General features: G+C 45.8%; 1 protein-coding gene across 1 annotated transcript; it reads left to right on the forward strand.

The window, feature by feature from the left end:
• Positions 1-14289: 14289 nt before the first annotated feature.
• On the forward strand, positions 14290-18695 carry LOC131443321 (protein NLRC3-like). Its single transcript, XM_058612843.1, has 6 exons — positions 14290-14375; positions 14457-14570; positions 14990-15118; positions 15536-15614; positions 17127-17316; positions 17401-18695. Exons 1-6 carry the CDS (start codon positions 14299-14301, stop codon positions 18693-18695), a joined length of 1884 nt encoding a protein of 627 aa, XP_058468826.1. The 5' UTR covers positions 14290-14298.
• Positions 18696-21089: the final 2394 nt, after the last annotated feature.

Raw genomic sequence — 21089 nt, forward strand, 5'->3', positions numbered from 1 at the left:
TGTTTGCAAATATTTATATTTTCGATCTACACTGACCTCTGCCTGTAGGGTGTCCTCAGCGTGCTGTACCTGAGGCCTGAGGAGGTTGAGGAAGAGCCGCTCCAGAGTCTTCATCAGATGTGAAGTAAGTGCCACCGGTCTGAAGTCATTCAGCTCGCTGGGCCGGTTCTTTTTTGGAACTGGAACGATGCATGATGTCTTCCAGAGGGTGGGCACTCTCCCGAGTTGTAGGCTCAGGTTGAAGACCCGTTGGAGTGGCTCCCCGAGTTCTGCAGCACAGGTTTTGAGGAGCCGTGGACACACCTGGTCTGGTCCTGCTGCTTTCCGGGGCCGGAGCTTCCTTAGTTCTCCCCTCACCTGATCAGCTGTGAAGCAGGGAGGTGGCTGAGAGGAGGGAAGGGGGGGAGGATGGCTGGTGTCAGAGAGAGGTGGGAGTGGGAGGGCAGGTTGGGGGGTGGCTGTGGTCGCAGGAGGGGAGGAGGAGGGGAAGCTTCCGCTGTGCCGCCTGGGTGGGGATGTGCTGGGAGGGGGAGGGGAGCAGGCTTCAGTGAGGGCCGCAGTGAGGGTGGGAGGTGGGGTGGAGTGGCTGAATCTATTGAAGAAGGTATTCAGATTGTTTGCCCTCTCCACTCCTCCCCCCTCTGTGCTGGGTTTGGCTTTGTGGCCTGTGATGGTTTTGACACCTTACCAGACCTCCCTCATGTTGTTATCCCTCAGTTTCTGCTCCACTTTCCTCCTGTAGGAATTATTACATGACCATGATGTCTTTCGTACACAAGGTAGGGTCTTAACCACTGAGCCACTCCACCCCTAATCCTTTGCCTCCCTCAGGCAGAGTTTCACCTCCCGCTGTGCTGCTTTCATCTGCACAGAAGTTGAGATAGTCTGTGAGACAGTGAGTCATCCCCTCAATGTCCTCAACACGCTCACCCAGCAACACATCCAAGTCCATGGTATCAAAACAGCCTCTCAGGGCCTCCTCAGCTTCAGGAGTCCATCTCCTGATGGAGCGAGTGATGACAGCCTGCCTTTTGACCAGGGGGGTGTATTGGGGCTGTATGTACACCAGGTTGTGGTCTGACTTTCCCAGTGCGGGTAGGGTGGTGACTCTGTATGCTTCCTTAATGTTGGTATACAGTAAGTCAATCATCCTATTCTTCCTGGTGGGGCAGTTGACAACCTGGTGAAAAGCAGCCAGGGTAGAGTCCAGGGTGACATTATTAAAGTCTCCAGAAATAATTATGAAGGCTTCAGGATGTTGCCTCTGCAGCCGTGCTGTGACTTTTAGAATCTCCTCACAAGCAGCGTCTGCTTTAGCCTGCGCCTTGACCTCCGGAGACATGTAAACACACAGGGCGATCACGTGACTGAACTCCCTCGGCAGATAGTATGGTCGCAGGCTAACGGCAAGCAGCTCCAGATTCGGGTCACACAAAGCCGCCTTCACGGTGACATGGCCGGGGTTACACCAACGGTTGTTGACATAAATGATGAGCCCCCCACCTCTGCATTTGCCGCGTGCCTCCGCGTTCCTGTCGGCTCTCACCGCAGTAAATCCCCGCAGGTCCACGTTAGCATCCGGTATGCTGTTGGTTAGCCATGTCTCCGTCAGGATGAACAAGCTGCACCCCTGATAGATCCGCTGGTTCTCCAAAGCGGCCAGCTCGTCCATCTTATTCGGCAGCGAATTGACGTTCCCCATAATCACGGAGGGAAGCGATGGTTTGAAGCGCCTCCGGTTCTCCGCTAGCCTAGCCTTTAGCTTGGCCCCAGCCTTACAGCCCCGGTAGCTCCTCCGCAGCTCCGCTGGGATGTTGTGCCTCAGTCCGTCTGTTGTCCTCCTGAGAGCCAGTAACTTCTCTCGAGAATAAGTGAGAGAGCTGGCTCCTGTGTTTGTTTTAAAGTTCAGTGTATCCATGGGATACATGTTTAATCCTTCACAAAGAAGTACCAAAGTATTTAAGAAAGTAGAAAAGAGGTAAAAGTGTAGAAACGAAGAAAGTGCTGCGGAGCGACTGGAAATGCTGCCGTCTCCTACAGCGCAACCACACCGTACATCAAGACAGGCAAATACACGACCTGACGCTACCTCCAATTCTGGCGCTCAGTCGTCCAGATGAGGCTGTTAATCATCCGTCTAACAAACATGTTTCATTATGTAGCACCTATGTCACTTCAATTTGGTAATACCCGGATTTGAGGTCAAGGACACTGAACCAACGTGAACCGGTCAGTGCCGCAAACGACTCCTCCAAATTCGGTAGTGCGTAGTTGTCTTTCACAGTCTGGAGGTTAAGCTTGCGATAATCAATGCACAGCCTCACATCTCCATTCTTCTTACGTACGACCACGATGGGAGAAGAGAAGGGTGATTCAGATTCCCTTATCACTCCTGTCTTCAGCAGGTCCCGCAGATGGTCACGAACTGCCTCAATATCACGAGGATGAATGGGACGAGCTCGATGCTTGAATGAGGTCCCATCATGGAGGTGGATGTGATGCTTCACACGATCGGTACGCCCAAAGTCAAGATCATGGTGCGAGAAAACCCCTGGCATCTGCTTGAGCTTGGATACGACCCGCTCCCTCCAATCCGGGGGAATTGGAGAATCTCCAAAATCAAACTCCAAGTTGCTTTCTTCCGGGCTCTGCACTTGGGTAGTGGAGACACCTTGAGTCAAAATCCGAGGTGACCCGGAGAGTTCAGCAATGATGCCCAATGGCTGAAGTGTGATGTTCTGGTCGGATTCATTGGTGATCACAACAGGGATCCGGTGAGGTGCGTGGCTGGGCAGAGAAACAAGACAGTTCCTTACACACAAACCTCCAGGCAGTGGGGTGGACGGCTGTTCCACAAGGACACACCTGCCAGCTGATGATAAACTTGCACGGACGGAGCCCCTGATGACCATGGTGCAGCCTACTGGGACCTCAAGTGGAGATGCACCCGCCAATCTCACTACGCCAGTGCTCTCCCCTTGGGCCTGTTGGTGTCTCAGCTGCAGCAATTGGAGGACAGCTCCGTAGCCATGCCGGGATGGTTTGTAGCTGGCACACTCACTTTCCAGACGCTGCTCATAAAGCAGATCCAATGTGTTCATTCCAATCAAGACTTGTGCATGAAATCCTGGCCTGACATCCGGGACCACCAGTGCCAGGGTACACACATCCATATCAGCACCAATGAACTCCTTCGGGAAAGTAATGGTCACCTCGATGTAGCCCAGATAGGGTACTTCTTGCCCAGCAGCACCCTCCACTTGTAGCAAATCACACAATGAATGCCTGACAGGTTGATGTGAGAAGAGTTGATTGTAGGTCGAGATGGGTATTGTTGTCACTTGCGATCCGGTATCCAGTAAGCATGAAAACTCTTGGCCAGCTATGCTCACCTGGCCAGTGCATCTGGGCCCGATCAACCCCCGTGGCAGGTGCATAACCTCGGGGGACGCGAACTGTGCTTGATCTCTGCACCTCACTGGTTTCTGCATGATGGGACGTTGTTGGTCCTCCCCAGTTCCTGTTTGCCCCTCAACAGGAACCTGATTTAGTTTAAAGACGAGGCACTGTGAGGACTTGATCGTGACCACTTCTTCTGCCTCTCAGCGAACTGTTTTTTCTTCATAGCCACAAGTGACGGGTTCGGATCATTATCACAATTGGGTCGTATGTGTCCATCTTCTCCACAATTGTAACAATAACCTGGCTTTGGCCCTGAGGGCGGGGTCTTGTAAGAGGGACGGGGTGGAGCCTTGGTGGTCCTCATACTCTCACTGAGCCGACTGACATGGGTGGAATTGGGTGAGGTAGGCTGCTTTCGGTTGGACTGAGCAGTAAGGGCCGCCAGCTGCTTTTGAATGTCGGCAAGCTGCTGGGTGAGCTGCTGGGTGATGGTAGTCAGCACTTCCACTTTATCCTCTTCTGGGGCTGCAGAGGCGTACTGGGCGTGCGCCCCGGCTCTGGCTTTTGAGCCGAGGTGCTGCTTCATACGCTGAACCTTTGCCGCCCCACGATCCTCTTCCGTCCTCAGCAGCAGCAGCAGCTCAGCAAACGATGGAGGAAGAGACTTGCGCTGTTTGAGCTGGAGCTCCGATATGAGCATGTTGTCCCAGCAGCCACGGCAAAATTGGTTCAACAGATGCCGATCCAGTTCGGTAGCTGGGACTCCTCCCCTTTTCACCGCCAAAGTTAGTGCAACCTGCAGCCTGTGCAAATATGCAGATGGATTTTCACCAGCGTCCTGAAACAGCTCCATAAATTTGGCGTACAGCTCGTCACCATCCTGGACTGTTCCATAGGCTGAATCGAGAATCTGGAGGTAAACCATGGGTGGTGTGTCCGGCGTGAGATGCCTTACCATATCCGCTGCTGGTGGCAGTAAGCTCTCAAGTATTCTCCTGGAGCGTTGCAGGTCGGAGACGGCAGGATCTTTCAACAGGAGGTCCACCCCAGATCGCCAGGCTTCGTAGTCTGATTCATTCTGTGGTCTTGGAGCATGACCCGAAAATGATCAGAGTCTCTGGGCAGACAGGTGAGTTGCATGGTCATCACTTTTCACAATATGTTCGACTACATACCGCTGTATTCCCGGTGGATTTAGATCAGGGAGGGGCATTGTGGGGAATGAAGGTCCTGCAGCTCCCCGAGCACTCGAGGTGGCAGGAATGTGTGGCAACTCATCGCTGGAATTGTGTACCATAACTGTAGCACCTTGAGGCGGGTTGGGGCTGGCAGCGTTGGGCAACTGTGCAGCTGTACTGGGAACAGTTGGCATCACCTCCTTTCTGGAGTCTGGATGAGTGGGGCTTTGCTCGGTGATGGACTGGCCCAGTAGAGACATTAACCCCGTCAGAACCTCAGCGTAGTCCCGCCCTGTGAGTTTAGCCAACTGTTTTAATTCGCCCAGGTATTCCCTTGTTTTTAACTCCCCAAAAGAATCTGCGCAAATGGTGGCGAGTTCTAAAATATCATAAGTCACTTTTTCTTTTTCACAACTGTACGTGTACGGCAAAATTTTCCGCAGTTCACACAAAGCATTTCCCGACTCAAATTCGACAATAATCATGTTCTGGAAAACGCCAGGCTCAGTTATAGCCACGATATTAGAGGGGTTGCCGTACCGACTTACGAATGCAACAACCTCATCGTCTGTGCGGTCACCGGTTACATGTTTAATTAAAACAGCATTCGGAATTTTTATGCCCTTTGTTTCCAAAATGTCCATATTTGCAATTAATGTCAACTTTACTATTGTTATTTGCTCAGCTCTGTACTCCCTCCTGGCTAGCTCGCCACAAATTATGTAGCACCTATGTCACACAAATTTAACACTGAAGCTAATGTGTAACAATAAAATACAACAATAGGCTAGTGATCAGAAGACTAAGGTACGACCAAAGGAGGGAGCAGACAGAGACTGAGGTTGCTGGTTGAATGATACCATGTATTTTTATATAGCAAAAAGTGCAATGAAAAACCCACAACAATAAAGTGATATTATATACAGTGAACCGGCCGATCTGCTAAAGGCAGACAATTAAAGAATTACGGTAAGTTAACTTTTTTCAATCATTTGCATATATGCACATTCAGATATTCACGATTCAGATTCATCAACAGATAACAAAGTCAGAGTCAGAAATAAGCAAAAACCCATACGCTTGGTTCATTATGAACACCAAAAAGATGATCCCAGCTGCCCCCCCACAGTTTATGTAAACCCACGTCTGGGTTGGGGAATTGAGTCCAGGGGAAATGAGTGGGAAAGTGTGTAGGGGAAGGATGTGTGTGCGTGTGTTGGGCAGGGGCTGAGCGAGTGGGTGAGAGTCTTTTACTGGGCTACAAAGAGCCCCCTACCGGCCTGGCAGGAGGGATGCGACTCATTCGACAATCTGTCAGTCCGTGGCTCCTTTAGCTCGCCATCTATAAGATCCTGGTCAAGAGAACAGGACCAAAGTTCCTTATAACATTCACCATGGTTTCATACATCAATCAATACATTAATCCACATGATTCAACAAAGTACTCATTGCACTAATGTTATATTCTCAAAGTCATGATTTAGCAAATATAAATATAAATAGAAAAATAAATAACATCTGTATCTATCATCATCATAACCAGCAGGTATAACAATTAGCAACATGATACATTATTAAACAGACATGATACATCATCAATACTCTTTAAACCCATTACAGCAATATACTTTACATTCATTCTCAAAAGAACCCTTGGCTTCTCATTACAAAAGAAAAGACCCAGGCCTGTTTGCTAAACAGCGCTAGCCACCTCCATTAAAGTGAATGGCGGCCGCGGCTAATGCTAGCGGCTAATGCTAATGCTAACGGCTACAAACAATTTGACTCACCGGTCGTCCGCTGCGCACTACACATACCGTTGCGGTCTCGGCACGGCAGTTGCGATACGGTAAGGGGCTCCTGTAGCTCGTCTCTCATGCAGCTTCCCCACTGCTCCCTCTCTGAGACTGAACTGCAGCGGCTCAATACTAAACCTCGGTTGGTTGCGCCGACCCACGTGACCCACGCCGACCCACGTGACCCCGTGACGTCACCGCGAGATTTGGACATAATACCGTGAGAGTTGAGAAACAGATACCCTGTGAGTGAGGGATTTATCACCCCTGTTACAATTAGAATCAGGAAAAACACCAACTCGCTCTGGAATAACGTGCTCTCAGTTCCATCATTATCTGTAGCCGTGTTTCCATCATGGTACAGCTCAGTCTGGTACAGTACGGTATGGATTGGAACAGTAAAGCCCTGGGTCAGGCTTGGGTTTCCAGTACTTTTACTTGGTAGGCGGGGTGTGCGCTGTGCCTGATGGCCACGCCAGTGAGATACTTAGTGTGACGTAACAACAACAATGGAGGACACCCTTTTTTTCTCACTTTGTATGAGAATAGACTTGAGGTGTTGAAGAAACACCGGTTGAGTGACGTTTTTCTGTCGCTGACTTTCGTGGGCTCCACCTGTACCGTACCATTACTCCCCCAGGGGAAGGGTACTGAGAAAGGTAATGGTTGGGACCGGTTATTTTGGTACTATTCCTGATGGAAATGCAAAAAAAACCTGTACCATACCAAACTGTTCCACTCGGTGGAAACACACCACGTTTTGGTTTACACCAGGCTCTGATTGGCTTCTTACTGTCAAGAAGTGAACACACTGTTTTGCGCTTGGAGCTCAGTCTGTACAATAACATGTTCTAACAACTGGTCTTTCCATTAACAATGGCTCTATGTTAACAATAAATATTAATTACTAATGCTAAAGACTGACCAAGGATTAGGAATGTTCTAAAATGAGTGTAAAAATGCAGCTGAATCAAGTTGCAACAGTTATCAAGACTTTAATAGAAGACAGTGTCAGTGTTTCAGTGCTGAGACAGAGACACTGAACCCGAACCACACCCTAAAGCCAGGGTACAGTAGGTCGGAGAATTTGAAGTTGAAGGTGTAAAGGTGGATAGGTGAGCCGTCAGAGACTCTGTGGAAGGACAAGATACCAGCGAGACAGTCCACATTAGGGGTGGGCGGTATACCGGTGTCATAGTCAGCACCGGTGTGACATTGCGCCATGATATGGATTTTGCAATACCGTCAATACCGTGATAAATCAATTGAGCGCCAATCATCTCCTAATTCTAAATAATAATGCATTACATTTTCTTCAAACGTTCAGTGGTCTGAATATCTGTCCTTATATACTGTATATCTTGTTGCAAATAAAACAGTAAAAGATATTCGGTGGTAAAAAGGGGAGTGGCCATTAAATAAGCGTAACGAGCACTTGCCAGAGCTGTACACGGAGGTACAGGACAGAGTAATGAACGAAATTCGCCACCTTGACGCCTACTCGGCCACTACTGGTTTATGGTCCAGCCGGACTACTGAGCCATACATTAGCCTCACCATCCACTTCATTGACAATGACTGGAAGTTGCGCAGCAGATGCCTCCAGACCGCCTTCTTCCCCGAAGACCACACCGGAGCAATAATTGCGTTAGGCCTGAAGGATGCACTTTCTGACTGGTGCTTGGATGAAGCGCGTCTGATGTGCATGACAACTGACAGCAGTGCAAACATGGTGCGCGCTCTGGAATTTAATAAATATACGAGACTCGCATGTTTTGGACACAGACTGCACAACGCTATTGGTAAGTTACACTATGTAAACCTAACATTTCATATTCAGAAAATTTGTCAAGTCCTTTTCTGTTTGTATTAAAAAAAGAAAACAAAAACAAATTTAAGGCCACCACATTAGTATTGTATTGTTCGTTGTTAGTATTGTTTAGCTGTGATTCCTCTGGGGACCGGATCAGAAAGGGAAAAAAAACTACAAATATCAGATTAGAATATTATTAAAAAATATGTACTCCTCCCAAAACCTACCAAAAAAAGTAATACCGTGATATTATACCGTCACCGTTCAAAAGATTAATTTTAGGTCATATTGCCCACCCCTAGTTCACATACACTCCTACTCTGTGAGAGATGGAGGGCGAGCGGATGCGTGTCTCTTTGTTGTCGTGCCACACGGAGTAAAAGTCGTCACAGCAGCTCAGACACCAGGACTGATCATTTCCTCCAAACCTGCAGGCTTTCCTGTATCCTTTCTTTCTGATTCCTCTCAGGGTCACTGCTACGTCGACTCGTCCGTACCACTCAACCTCCCAGTAACAGCGACCACTCAGACCATTTCTACACAACAGCTGACAGAAGATGTCGAACCTCTCCGGATCGTTGAGGTACGGCCGCGGCTTGGTCACCAGATCCACCTTCATGTGGCAGTCGGACAGTCCGAGGTTTTAATGCGCTGATTTCGGGTCCAGTGTGAGTTCACAGGAAACTGGTGCAGGGAAGAAGAAAAAGCAGTTTTTCATCAAACATAATGGTGTCTGGTGATGTTGCCTACCTTGGATTCGGGAGCCTGGCCCAATAACCTCAGATCTGACCACCTCTCATCCACTTTTACGTCAGTGACACAAAGTAACCACACGAGGCAGCAGAGGCCCAGCAGCTCCTTTGTCCCCATGAGCTAAAATCACTGATATTCTTTGGGGGCTTTGGTGTGGGAGAGTGAGTGCTTTACAAAATTTCAGTTTCCTCTCAACAAAAAACCCCAGCTGGAAATAAAGTAAGCTAACGTGGATTTTATGAGGGAAGCATTTAAAATGGTGGCTCCAGAAAGCAAATCGTACAATTTCATCAGCATTATTCGTCATTTCCTGTTTTATTTTTGTCACTCACACTCACATTCATTCACTTCCTGAGTTTTCCCACCAATGAAGTCACCTGCTCCTGGGTCTTGATGAGTTGCACCTGTGTCTCATTAACTCCCCCTCTGTATAAAAAACACTACATTTTTGCACCTTTTTTATTGTCATTCTATGAACCTGCAGTGACATTCACGTTCATTTGTGATCGTACTTTTGCCTCTCAACTCAGTGACTTTGATAAATTTGACCTTTCTTTTGATTCTGTTAAACTTTGCAAATCAACCCTCTGTGTGTGTGTGTGTGTGTGTGTGTCGTCCTGCGCTTGAGTTTGTCATTAAAAATGGAATCTGGCCGTTGATTTGTAGATTTACTAGTGTGGAACCCATTCAGCATATTTGTCTTAAAACTAAGAGAAAAAAAGGTGCGTTTGATGTGCTCGTCCTGTGAAGGTGAGCCGAGGTTCATCGGTTTTCAGTCAAACAGGATCTGACATGAAGCTGCTGCTGCTGCACGACTCAGACGTCTCAGTCCTGAGTCTCAGTCCTGAGACTCAGTCCTGGACTGTGTGCAGTGTAGTAAAGTAACAAAGTACAAATGCTTTGTTACTTTACTCAAGTTCAATTCAATTCAATTTTATTTGTACTGCGCCAAATCATAACATCCATTATCTCAAGGCTCTGTACAAGACATCATGGAGAAATCTGTGACAGAACCAGACTCAAAGACGTGCAGCAGCTGCCTCGACCGGTTGGGGTGAAAGAAGAATGTTAAAAAACATTCCAAAACATTTTAACAAAATGCTGAAGATTTTGTGGCCCAAGTAGCACCAAGTACCATCTCTCTGAAAATGTGGTAAGAACCAATCATCTTATTCACTTACTAAAATAAATGATGGCTATTCATCTTCCTTTTTAATGCTGTGGTTCAGTTATGAATGTAGTATGTGATGGCAGACCAGTCTCTGCAACCTGCAATCTCTCCACTGTGTGTTGAAGCTATACATTACATTTTTACATTACATGTCATTTAGCAGACGCTTTTATCCAAAGCAACTTACAATAAGTGCATTTAAACATTTGGGTACAAATAAGAGCTAGAAGTAAGTAAGAGCTTCAAGTAAGCCAAACTATGAAGTGCTAGTCATAAGTGCGATGTATAAGCAAGTTTTTTTTTTGTTTTTTTGTTGTCGTCGTCTTAGTCGAGGTAGAGTCTGAAGAAATTTGTTTTTTGTCGCGGCGGAAGATGTGGAGCATGGAATGCAAGCACTAGAGTCTTGAAACGGATGCGAGCAGCTACAGGAAGCCAGTGAAGGGAGCGGAGGAGCGGTGTAGTGTGGGAGAATTTTGGTAAGTTGAAGACCTCGAGCTGCTGCATTCTGGATGAGTAGTCTAGCTCTAGACAGTCAATCAGACTCCATGTGTGTCTGTACATGTGTCCATAATATTCTGCCGTGCGTGACAGTCTCGACTTGTTGCCTGGCATGTTCAACTTCCCAAAAGTCACAGAATGATCCAATCAATAGAGGTCAATTCATCAGGTTAACTATTAACTTGGATGGTGTGATAGCCCATTTCGTTTTTCTTTTTTTTTTTCCTTTAGTCATCCATCTCATCTGTAGGATTCGCCTCGCTTTGCTTTACCATTCTTTTCACGTGCTCGAGGGTTGTAGAGACGTCATAGCGCAGCCCAACCATGGCCCTCTTTGTTATTGTGCTTTCCACCTTCACATTGATCAGCTCATTGCCGATCTTTCTCAGTTTCCGATATTGCAGGAACATACCACATCCCAAGGAGAGCATTCCAATTGTCATGAATGTGAATATGTACACATTCTCGACATCCTCTACATCCAGTGCGGCAAGGCACACGACTTTCCACTTATCCCATCCGTCCCGAATGTAGCCAGCCATGAAGGTCCCATCTGGGCAACTAGGTTCACCAGAACCTGCACTTCTGTTGAGAACACTCTGTCGATCGCATTCAGTGACCAGCTTAGCAGTTCCATCTTGGATCAATTGATTCTCCTTAGTGACTTGATTCACAGGTGCAGCTAAATACTTCTCATGTGTTGACATTTGTGCTTCTCAATGTCAGCTGTTGTTTGGGTACATTCGCTTCAATTCAATTCAATTCAATTCAATTTTATTGGTATAGCGCCAAATCATAACATACATTATCTCAAGGCACTGTACATAGACAACATCAAAGAGAGCAGAGAACCCCAACAGTTCACACAATGAGCAAGCACTAGGCATCAGTGGAGAGAAAAAACTCCCTCTTAACAGGAAGAAATCTCTGGCAGAACCAGGCTCAGAAATGTGCAGTCATCTGCCTCGACCGGATGGGGTGAAAGGAAAATTGGGGACAGAGGAGAGGTGGAGGACAGAAAGGGCAGGGGGGAGAAAGGACAAGAGGGAGATGAGGTAGAGACAGACGAGAGAGAGAGACCAGGAGCAGATACACAACAACTGTATCAAGTTACAAGTTTATACCGTTAATGATATCGACTTTTTAATTATAGCACAATAATAATGGTGATGATGTGGGTAGCCTCGAAAACTGGATCTTGGTCCCGCAACCTGCATGATGAGAATACAGAGAGAGAGAGGGAAGGAAGGAAATACACAAACTAGGGAGAGAAAGAGACAAGGTTAATGACATATAAAAAGTCAAAATCATATCCTGAGTGTGAGAGAGTGAATGTGCGTGCACCACAGATAAAAAATCCCCCAGCAGTCTAGTTCTATAGCAGCATAACTAAGAGCTGGTCCAGGTTTCCCTGAACCAGCTCTAACTATAAGCTTTATCGAAAAGGAAAGTTTTAAGTTTAACTTTAAATACAGAGAGAGTGTCCGCCCCCCGAACTATCATTGGGAGCTGGTTCCACAGGAGAGGAGGAGCCTGGTAACTGAAGGCTCTGCCTCCCATTCTGCTCTTGCAGACTCTAGGAACCACAAGTAAGCCTGTATTTTGTGACCTAAGTGGTCTATTAGGGCGATAAGGTAAGACTAAGTCTTTCAGGTATGAAGGGGCCTGACCATTAAGTGCTTAGTACGTGAGGTGGAGGATTTTAAATTGAATTCTAAACTGTACGGGGAGCCAGTGTAGAGAAGCTAACACTGGAGTTATATGGTCTCTCTTTCTAGTTCCTGTCAGAACTCGTGCTGCAGCATTTTGAATTAACTGAAGGGTTCTAACAGACTTGTTGGAACATCCTGATAATAAGGAGTTACAGTAATCTAATCTAGATGTAACAAAAGCATGAACTAGTTTTTCAGCATCCTGTAAAGACAGAATGTTTCTAATGTTCATAATGTTCCGCAGGTGGAAGAAGGCTGTTCTGGAAATTAGTTTAATGTGTGAGTCAAATGACATTTCCTGGTCAAAAGTAACTCCAAGGTTCCTCACAGTGGAACTGGAAGCCAGGGTGATGTCATCTAAAGTGACAATGTGATCGGAAAGTTTTTCTCTGAGGTGTTTAGGGCCGAGTATAATGACCTCAGTTTTTTCTGAGTTTAAAAGTAGAAAGTTACAGGTCATCCAGGACTTAATGTCTCTGAGACATTCCTGGAGTTGAACAACCTGAATAAAAAATAAAAATATGAAATGTGCAATTATAACTATAATAGTGTAATTTTTTAAACAATAAATACATTTGGATAACAAAGAATACTTTACAAATATCAATCATTTGCTGTGCAATTAATTTGTTTGTTTTAACAATACAAAAGCTGTCCCCTGCCAATGTTTTGAGACACAACACACAGAGAGGTCTTTGGTGGCATTTTCTGGTCTTGGGTTTTGGTCGTTGTGAATCATTGTTCCGTTCGGCTGACGTTGGCTTGTTGTCAATTGCACAGTTTTCTTTTTATCCAAACCTTGTCACCAGTGTAGGTTTCGATGTGGTACGTCACTTAAATGAGTCCGGCTTACAGCAAGACCAAAAGTTCCGCCTGCTAAACTTTAGTTAGGACTTAAGAACTCGCGCCCCCCCTGGAGAGTCTCCATGCCCCCCCAGGGGGGCCCACCCCCCAGTTTGAAAAAGGCTGCGCTATGAAGTCATGGAAAACAACATGGCTGATACTAAACTGAGTCGAGTCGATTAGAGTTAGAACTGTATAAGTTTATGTGTCTGAGCGAGATCATTGTTCAGTGATAAGATTTGATTCTGTTAATATTTGACTGCAGTTGATGGAGTTGAGTGTAAAGTTCAGATCAGAGCAGTTATTTGATCACATTCATCACATTTCCTTCAGATAACGCTTGAGAAAACTTTGGTCTGTGTTTTGTTCGCTGTTCAGCAGCAGAATCACTTCACAGACGTTCAGCAGCTTCATGACGATCATTTCCTGCTTTCACAAGGTAACGGAACTAAACTCATCTCATCACACGTGACTTTGAGTGGACGTGATGTTTTTACTGTGAAGCTCATGAATCTAACGTCACTGATTCTGTTGTTCAGCGACTAAAATGTTTGGAAATCACTGGTTTAGAGGACATTTGTGCTTTTGGTGAAAGAGAAGTTCTGCTGGACTGAAAGATCAGATAGTGACTGATAATTTTATGTTTCCGGTGAAAACAGATTACAGCCATTGTAGGTGAAAAAAAAGGATCCAGAGGACGAGGTCATATTTTGATAAGATTTAAGAAAATAAAGTTAAATTAAACGTTATTCTCAATCGTCACAATTAACGACATCTCTTCTCGGGCTCTTCTGTTAAACCAGTGGACTCACCTGCAGTGAAGGGCTGTAAAGTGTGATGCAAACAGCGTCTTGAGTGAGTTGTGAGTTGAGCTGTGACGTTCACGAACGAGTCAAATCTTTTTAACGGCTCATTGAAATGAACCAGTAACTGAGTGACTGACAGTCCATTATTAGCATAAACCAATGGGCTGTGCCGATTGTTCAGTCAGCCAATGAGGGTCATGTCGGCCAATTCTGTGGTTAAAAAAAGTCTTCTTGCTGACCGGCCCACATTAGGTCATTGTGGTCCACCCATGTTAGCAGAACTTGTAATGAGCGAGTTTTATTCTCCCAGCAGGTGGCGCTCTGCTATGAATCAGATCAAGGACAGTGAAGAGGAAGCTCCGCCCTCTAAAACCACTCTGTGTGAGGAACATGAGGGTCAGAGGTGAGATGAGGATCTCATGGATCATGTGACTCGTCTCCATGTCACAGCTCAGTGTTTTATTTACACATCATGTGTTTGTAGGAGGATCCATCAACAGAGACCAGACTCTGCCAGACCTGGACCTGGACCCAGCTGTGTGTCCATGAAGAGTGACCGGTCCATGAATGAACCTGTGACCTTCAAACAAGAACAGAGGTCAGATGATGGAGGGTGGAGGTCTTCACAGGTCAACAACTCAAATGATGATGTAGCACCAGAGACACCTAATATTTGAGAATTCAGACCCAGACCCATGCAGACCCAAGACATTCTGGACCCAAGTCCCAAACAGACCCGTCCCCATTTAATCTCAGATCTGGACCCATGAAAAAATAAGAAATGTTGAATAATTGTGGAACAGTCCTGGCTCACGTGCTTGGGTTTGGGTAAAGTGATCTGACTGAAGATGTGGAAGTCTTAAATGTGTTAATCAGTGTAGTGTTTGACACCATCTGGGTCACACTCAACCATTTCTGACACAAACCTGTTTTCCTTGTGTCTCCTGATACTGTAGATCATTAATGAGATCAATCACAGCAGATGTTGTATTTACATGTCATGTCCTGTGTTTGTAGGAGGATCCATCAACAGGGACCAGACTCTGCCAGACCTGGACCTGGACCCAGCTGTGTGTCCATGAAGAGTGACTGGTCTATAGGTCGTATTATTAGCTTCAAGGATGGACAAAAACATGGTGAACTGATGTAAGAATTTCACACATAGTAACACACACTTACATGATCCTCCACCAGGGGGAGCCGGTCTAGTCCAAAACATGTTGAATCCAGAAAAACACTCTTCTTCTCTTTGGTGGACCAATGTTGTTTTTCTGTCTCCACTAAACGTCTTCAGCCTGTCCTCGTCTCTGAATACGTTTCCAGCAGTAAATCTAGTCAGAGTCCGTGATTGGTCAGGGACTCATGGACAAGCCTCTCTGATTGTGTCTTTGAGACTTCACACATAACAAACACTAGAGACTGTCCTTCAGGGACTTTTGTCTTCAACCTGTCAAACTCATGTCATGTGAACTTGGCTGAAGAAGAATCGTAGGTGCAGCACATTGAAAACCTCGTAGAAACAAATGATTGTTTAGTAAATGACACTGAATCTTTTCTCCTCAGAGTTGATCAGCAGAGGACAGAGGTTCTCAGTGGTCAGTCTGTCCAGCAGCATGGAGCAGACCTGGACTCCATATTTAAGGTGTGTAAATGTACAAACATGACACTACTGTTAATACTGAAGCAGAGTCCTGGGGCCTCATGTATAAACCGTGCGTACGCACAAAAAGACGGCGTACGCTTGCTTTCACGCACAGACGGCATGTATAAAAATGTACTTGGCGTGGAAGTTTGCGCATCGCAGCGCAAACTCTCGAGCTGCCGTGAGAATTTGCCGAGAGCTCCGCAAACTCTTGTCAGGTGGAGACGCTGCAATATTAAGCTCTGAAACTTATCACAGTGTTTGAAAATAATATTATTAATGTGTCGACAGTGACAAACATGAATTTTCTGTGACAAACAATACTGATACACCACGTACGTTTGAACATATGTGGATAACATCAGAGAGGACACTGAAGACGAAACTGATCCTGTGAGCGAACACACACACTACAAACCTGTGTGTGTGTGTGTGTGTGTGTGTGTGAGAGAGAGGGAGACTCACTTATTTACTTTGAGCAAATTACTGAAATTCATTTTCCACAGATGAATATTTTCTTTATGTAACACAGTGATGTAAACACAGCTGCTGACATGAACACATGAACACACGTCAGTCTATAATGTTTTAAACGCAAAATAAAGTTACAGACTCATTTGTTGTAAGAAAAATGGGACTTGAACGTTGAGTAGAACATTTTCTTTATCCCATTTTAATCCACACGATAACGAAATAACTACAAAAAAGTTATTCCGCCACCGCTGCGCCTTTCATCGGAAGAGAAAGGCGCAGCATCCACAACACAATCAGTGACAGTAATGAATGGTTACATGGAGTAACTCCGTGAGCTCTGTCTGCTTATTTTGTGCGTAATGTGTGTAGATGATGACGTGTGACACTTATAGATTGTTGAAATAATCTGTAAATTCAGCTCACATGGATCAGTCATGTCTAAACATACATGTTACACCAGAAAAAAACATGCACAGGATCAACTATCAATGCACAGCCAGTTTTTTAAGCATCAATATTAATATGAGAGCAGTCGCTGTGACCCTGACATTTAGTTCCTTTGTGTTTATCACTAATTCCAAAAAACAACGACCAAAATAATCTATTTTTACAGATTTATACATCATAAATTGACGAGTTGATCGTGCACTTTCCTTCTTTTTCTTTTATTTCCCTCTTTCTTTGCTGCCGCAGTTGTCCTTTTTCTTCAGGACGAAGGCGTTTTAGAGTCATTTGTATATTCATTTGTGGGTGGGCGTGGTGTGTTCCTCATTCATCTCCGCTCAGTTTCACGTTTGATGGTATGTATAAAGAAAAGGTGCGCAGGACTTGGCGTATGCACAGTTTTATTAATCTGAGATTTTCTTTGCGTACGTATTTTATAAATGTTGTGCGTACGCCGTCTTTTAGTATGAAAGCTGTGCACTCTTTTATACATGAGGCTCCTGGTCCTGACAGTCTGGATGCTGCTCTGTGGACCTGCAGGACTTCACTCTGTCACTGATCATCTGAGGTTAAACTTCACATGTTCTGTTCCAGCTGCTGGAGGAGATCATCATCTGCTTTGTGAAGAACGAGCTAAAGAAGATCCACAAGGTTCTGGATACAGATCACACAGAAGTCTCAGAGAGTCAGAGGGAGGATGAGGAGCAGAGGAGCAGCAGAGAGGCCTTTCTGAAGATCACAGAGGACTTCTTAAGGAGGATGAAGCAGGAGAAGCTAGCTGACAGTAAGAGGACTTTTAATGTGAAAGGAAGAACATCTTATTTTCTCAATGATCCACTCACTGATTTATTTTCTTGTGTTCTGTCAGAAATTAGAGCTTCAGCTTGTCGACGTGAACTCAAATCAAACCTGAAGAAGAAGTTCCAGTGTTTGTTTGAGGGCGTGGCTAAAGCAGGAAACTCCACCCTTCTGAATGAGATCTTCACAGAGCGTTACATCACAGAGGGAGAGACTGGAGAGGTCAATGAAGAACATGAGGTCAGACAGATTGAAAAAGCTTCCTGGAAATCAGACAGACCAGAAACATCCATCAGACAAGAAGACATCTTTAAAGCCTCAGCTGGAAGAGGCGGACCAATTAGAAGAGTGATGACAAAGGGCGTGGCTGGCATTGGGAAAACAGTGTTAACACAGAAGTTCACTCTGGACTGGGCTGAAGACAAAAGCAACCAGGACGTACAGTTCATGTTTCCCTTCACCTTCAGAGAGCTGAATGTGCTGAAAGAGAAGAAGTTCAGTTTGGTGGAACTCATCCATCACTTCTTCACTGAAACCAAAGAAGCAGGAATCTGCAGGTTTGAAGACTTTAAGGTGGTCTTCATCTTTGATGGTCTGGACGAGTGTCGACTTCCTCTGGACTTCCACACCACTGAGATCCTGACTGACGTCACAGCGTCCACCTCAGTGGACGTGCTGCTGACAAACCTCATCAGGGGGAAACTGCTTCCCTCTGCTCGCCTCTGGATAACCACAAGACCTGCAGCAGCCAATCAGATCCCTCCTGACTGTGTGGACATGGTGACAGAGGTCAGAGGGTTCACGGACCCACAGAAGGAGGACTACTTCAGGAAGAGGTTCAGAGATGAGGAGCAGGCCAGGAGGATCATCTCCCACATCCAGACATCACGAAGCCTCCACATCATGTGCCACATCCCAGTCTTCTGCTGGATCACTGCAACAGTTCTGGAGAACATGCTGAAAACCAGAGATGGAGGAGAACTGCCCAAGACCCTGACTGAGATGTACATCCACTTCCTGGTGGTTCAGTCCAAAGTGAAGAAGGTCAAATATGATGGAGGAGCTGAGACGGATCCACACTGGAGTCCAGAGAACAGGAAGATGATTGAGTCCCTGGGGAAACTGGCTTTTGAGCAGCTGCAGAAAGGAAACCTGATCTTCTATGAATCAGACCTGACAGAGTGTGGCATCAATATCACAGCAGCTTCAGTTTACTCAGGAGTCTTCACTCAAATCTTTAAAGAGGAGAGAGGCCTGTACCAGGACAAGGTCTTCTGCTTTCATCAACTTCATCAACTCTGGAACAAATCTCTTGTCAGAAGAACCAACAACGAGCCAGCGGTCCATACAAACAAACAAACCTGAACTGAATCATCTGCACCAGAGTGCTGTGGAAGAGGCCTTACTGAGTCCAAATGGACACCTGGACTTGTCCCTCCGCTTCCTCCTGGGTCTTTCACTGGAGACCAATCAGAAGCTCTTAAGAGGTCTACTGACACAAACAGGAAGTGGTTCACAGACCAATCAGGAAACAGTTGATTACATCAAGAAGAAGATCAGTGAGAATCTGTCAGCAGAGAGAAGCATCAACCTGTTCCACTGTCTGAATGAACTGAACCATCGTTCTCTTGTGGAGGAGATCCAAGAGTCCCTCACATCAGGACGCCTGTCCAGAAAGACACTGTCTCCTGCTCAGTGGTCAGCTCTGGTCTTCATCTTACTGTCACCAGGAAAAGATCTGGAAGAGTTTGACCTGAAGAAATACTCTGCTTCAGAGATGGCTCTTCTGAAGCTGCTGCCGGTGGTCAAAGTCTCCACCAAAGCTCTGTACGTGGATCAGTATATAAATATTATATCTTATATAAAGAGCACAAGACAAACATGTTTAACCTTTTGTTCATCACTATTTTCTACCTCAGACTGAGTGGCTGTAACCTCTCAGAGAGAAGCTGTGAAGCTCTGTCCTCAGTCCTCAGCTCTGTGTCCTCTCGTCTGAGACACGTGGACCTGAGTAACAACGACTTGCAGGATCAAGGAGTGAAGCTGCTGTGTGATGGACTGAAGAGTCCTCACTGTTCTCTGGAGACTCTCAGGTCCGAACTCTGACTCAGACTCTTTGCTTCTTTAGGTTCTTGTTGATGAAGATGTTTTTTCTGAATCACTGAGTTCATCATATCTTCTTAACTCCAGTCTGTCAGGTTGTCTGGTCTCAGAGGAAGGATGTTCTTCTCTGACCTCAGCTCTGAACTCCAACCCCTCCCATCTGAGAGAACTGGACCTGAGCTACAATCATCCAGGAGACTCAGGAGAGAAGCTGCTGTCTGCTGGACTGAAGAGTCCTCACTGGAGACTGGACACTCTCAGGTATTCTCCTCCGCCTCCTCCTCCTTCCTCTTCATGTTCAGCAGCAGTATTAAAACTTGTCAGCAGGTTCAGGTTGAAGATGTCCTGTTATTATGTTTTCCTCTGTCAGTGAGTATAACCAAACATTAGTGACACTTTCTAAACACCTCGTGAGAACGAGTGAATGTCACATAGTTCAGCCTGAGAAACGACCAGAACCATGAACTGGACGGATCATCTGCACAGAGTAGCAGCATCATGTGAGAAGTCCTGGTACTGGGTACAGAACAGTCCTGGTCCACTTCAAACAGTCTACGGTCAAACTAAAGTAAAGATGTCTTTATTCTGTGGTGTTTGTAGTGAGTTGTGTACGAGATGTTCTTCATCTAACAGCTACAATCAAGTTGTTCTTCATTCTTCATTCAACGGTGAAAACACACAAGTTTTGGAAGCAGCAGTAACAGCGACGAGCCTCCGCAGCAGCAGCTGCATAAGTAGCCATGTGTTTCCTCTGTGACGCGCAGCTGAAAAAACCACGAAAGCACTGGAAACTAGGTCTCGATTCAAGCAAGCGATCAAACAACCGTAATTCAAATACAAAGTTTATGCTTTTTAGACCCACAATACTGCGATTTGATACACTGTAAAAAGTACAAATGAAATCCCTCTATTTCATCTATTTACTTTGTTTACTTGGTTTGTGCTGGGCCAACTTGTTGCTGGTTTACTCGTGGTGGGTTTCAAATGTATAAACAGAAGTTGTCTTCTGTGTTGTCCACGTGGTGGCGCTGCTGAGTAAATGCGTCGCCTCCTGAAACTGTGGTCTCCGGTTCTGCAGACACCGGCCGTTTCTCAATATCCATACTTGTGCGTACTTGTGCGTACTTGCTAGAAAATCCACGGCATGTGGAAGTTATATGGCAGTTTTTTGCGATTTTTGTCGCCATGGTTACTTGAAACACTTAGAAAAGTCATAGCACACAAGTCCCGGTCGAGCCGCACGTTTTGATATAACGTGTGGGGGTTTTCTCAAAACTGTGGGAGGAGTTAGACGTCAAAGTTTTGGGTGGAAGAATACAGAGAGACTGACAAGCCCCTCCCAAAGTCCCCTCTGCTCCTTACACACGCGCACGCACACACACGCCTGTCTCTATCTCTCCAAAATCAGCAGAGAAAGCAGAGAAAACAGCATGTTTTAAAGTTGTCATATTTCAAGAACGGTTGATGATAGAGATACAATTTTTGGTTTGTGAGCGTCAGGAGGCTTTCGGCAACTCCCACATTTAAATTTGTGACAAACGGACGTTTTATATACTGAAAAAAATGCTAGAAAATCTATATAAGGTTAGTTTTGCTTTTCTGAGGCAGAATTGTTCGGAGATTCGGCAAGAACACATTCTCCCGAGCTGCTGCAGA

This window comes from Solea solea, chromosome 17, assembly GCF_958295425.1.
Source record: "Solea solea chromosome 17, fSolSol10.1, whole genome shotgun sequence".
NCBI classification, from domain to species: Eukaryota; Metazoa; Chordata; class Actinopteri; order Pleuronectiformes; family Soleidae; genus Solea; species Solea solea.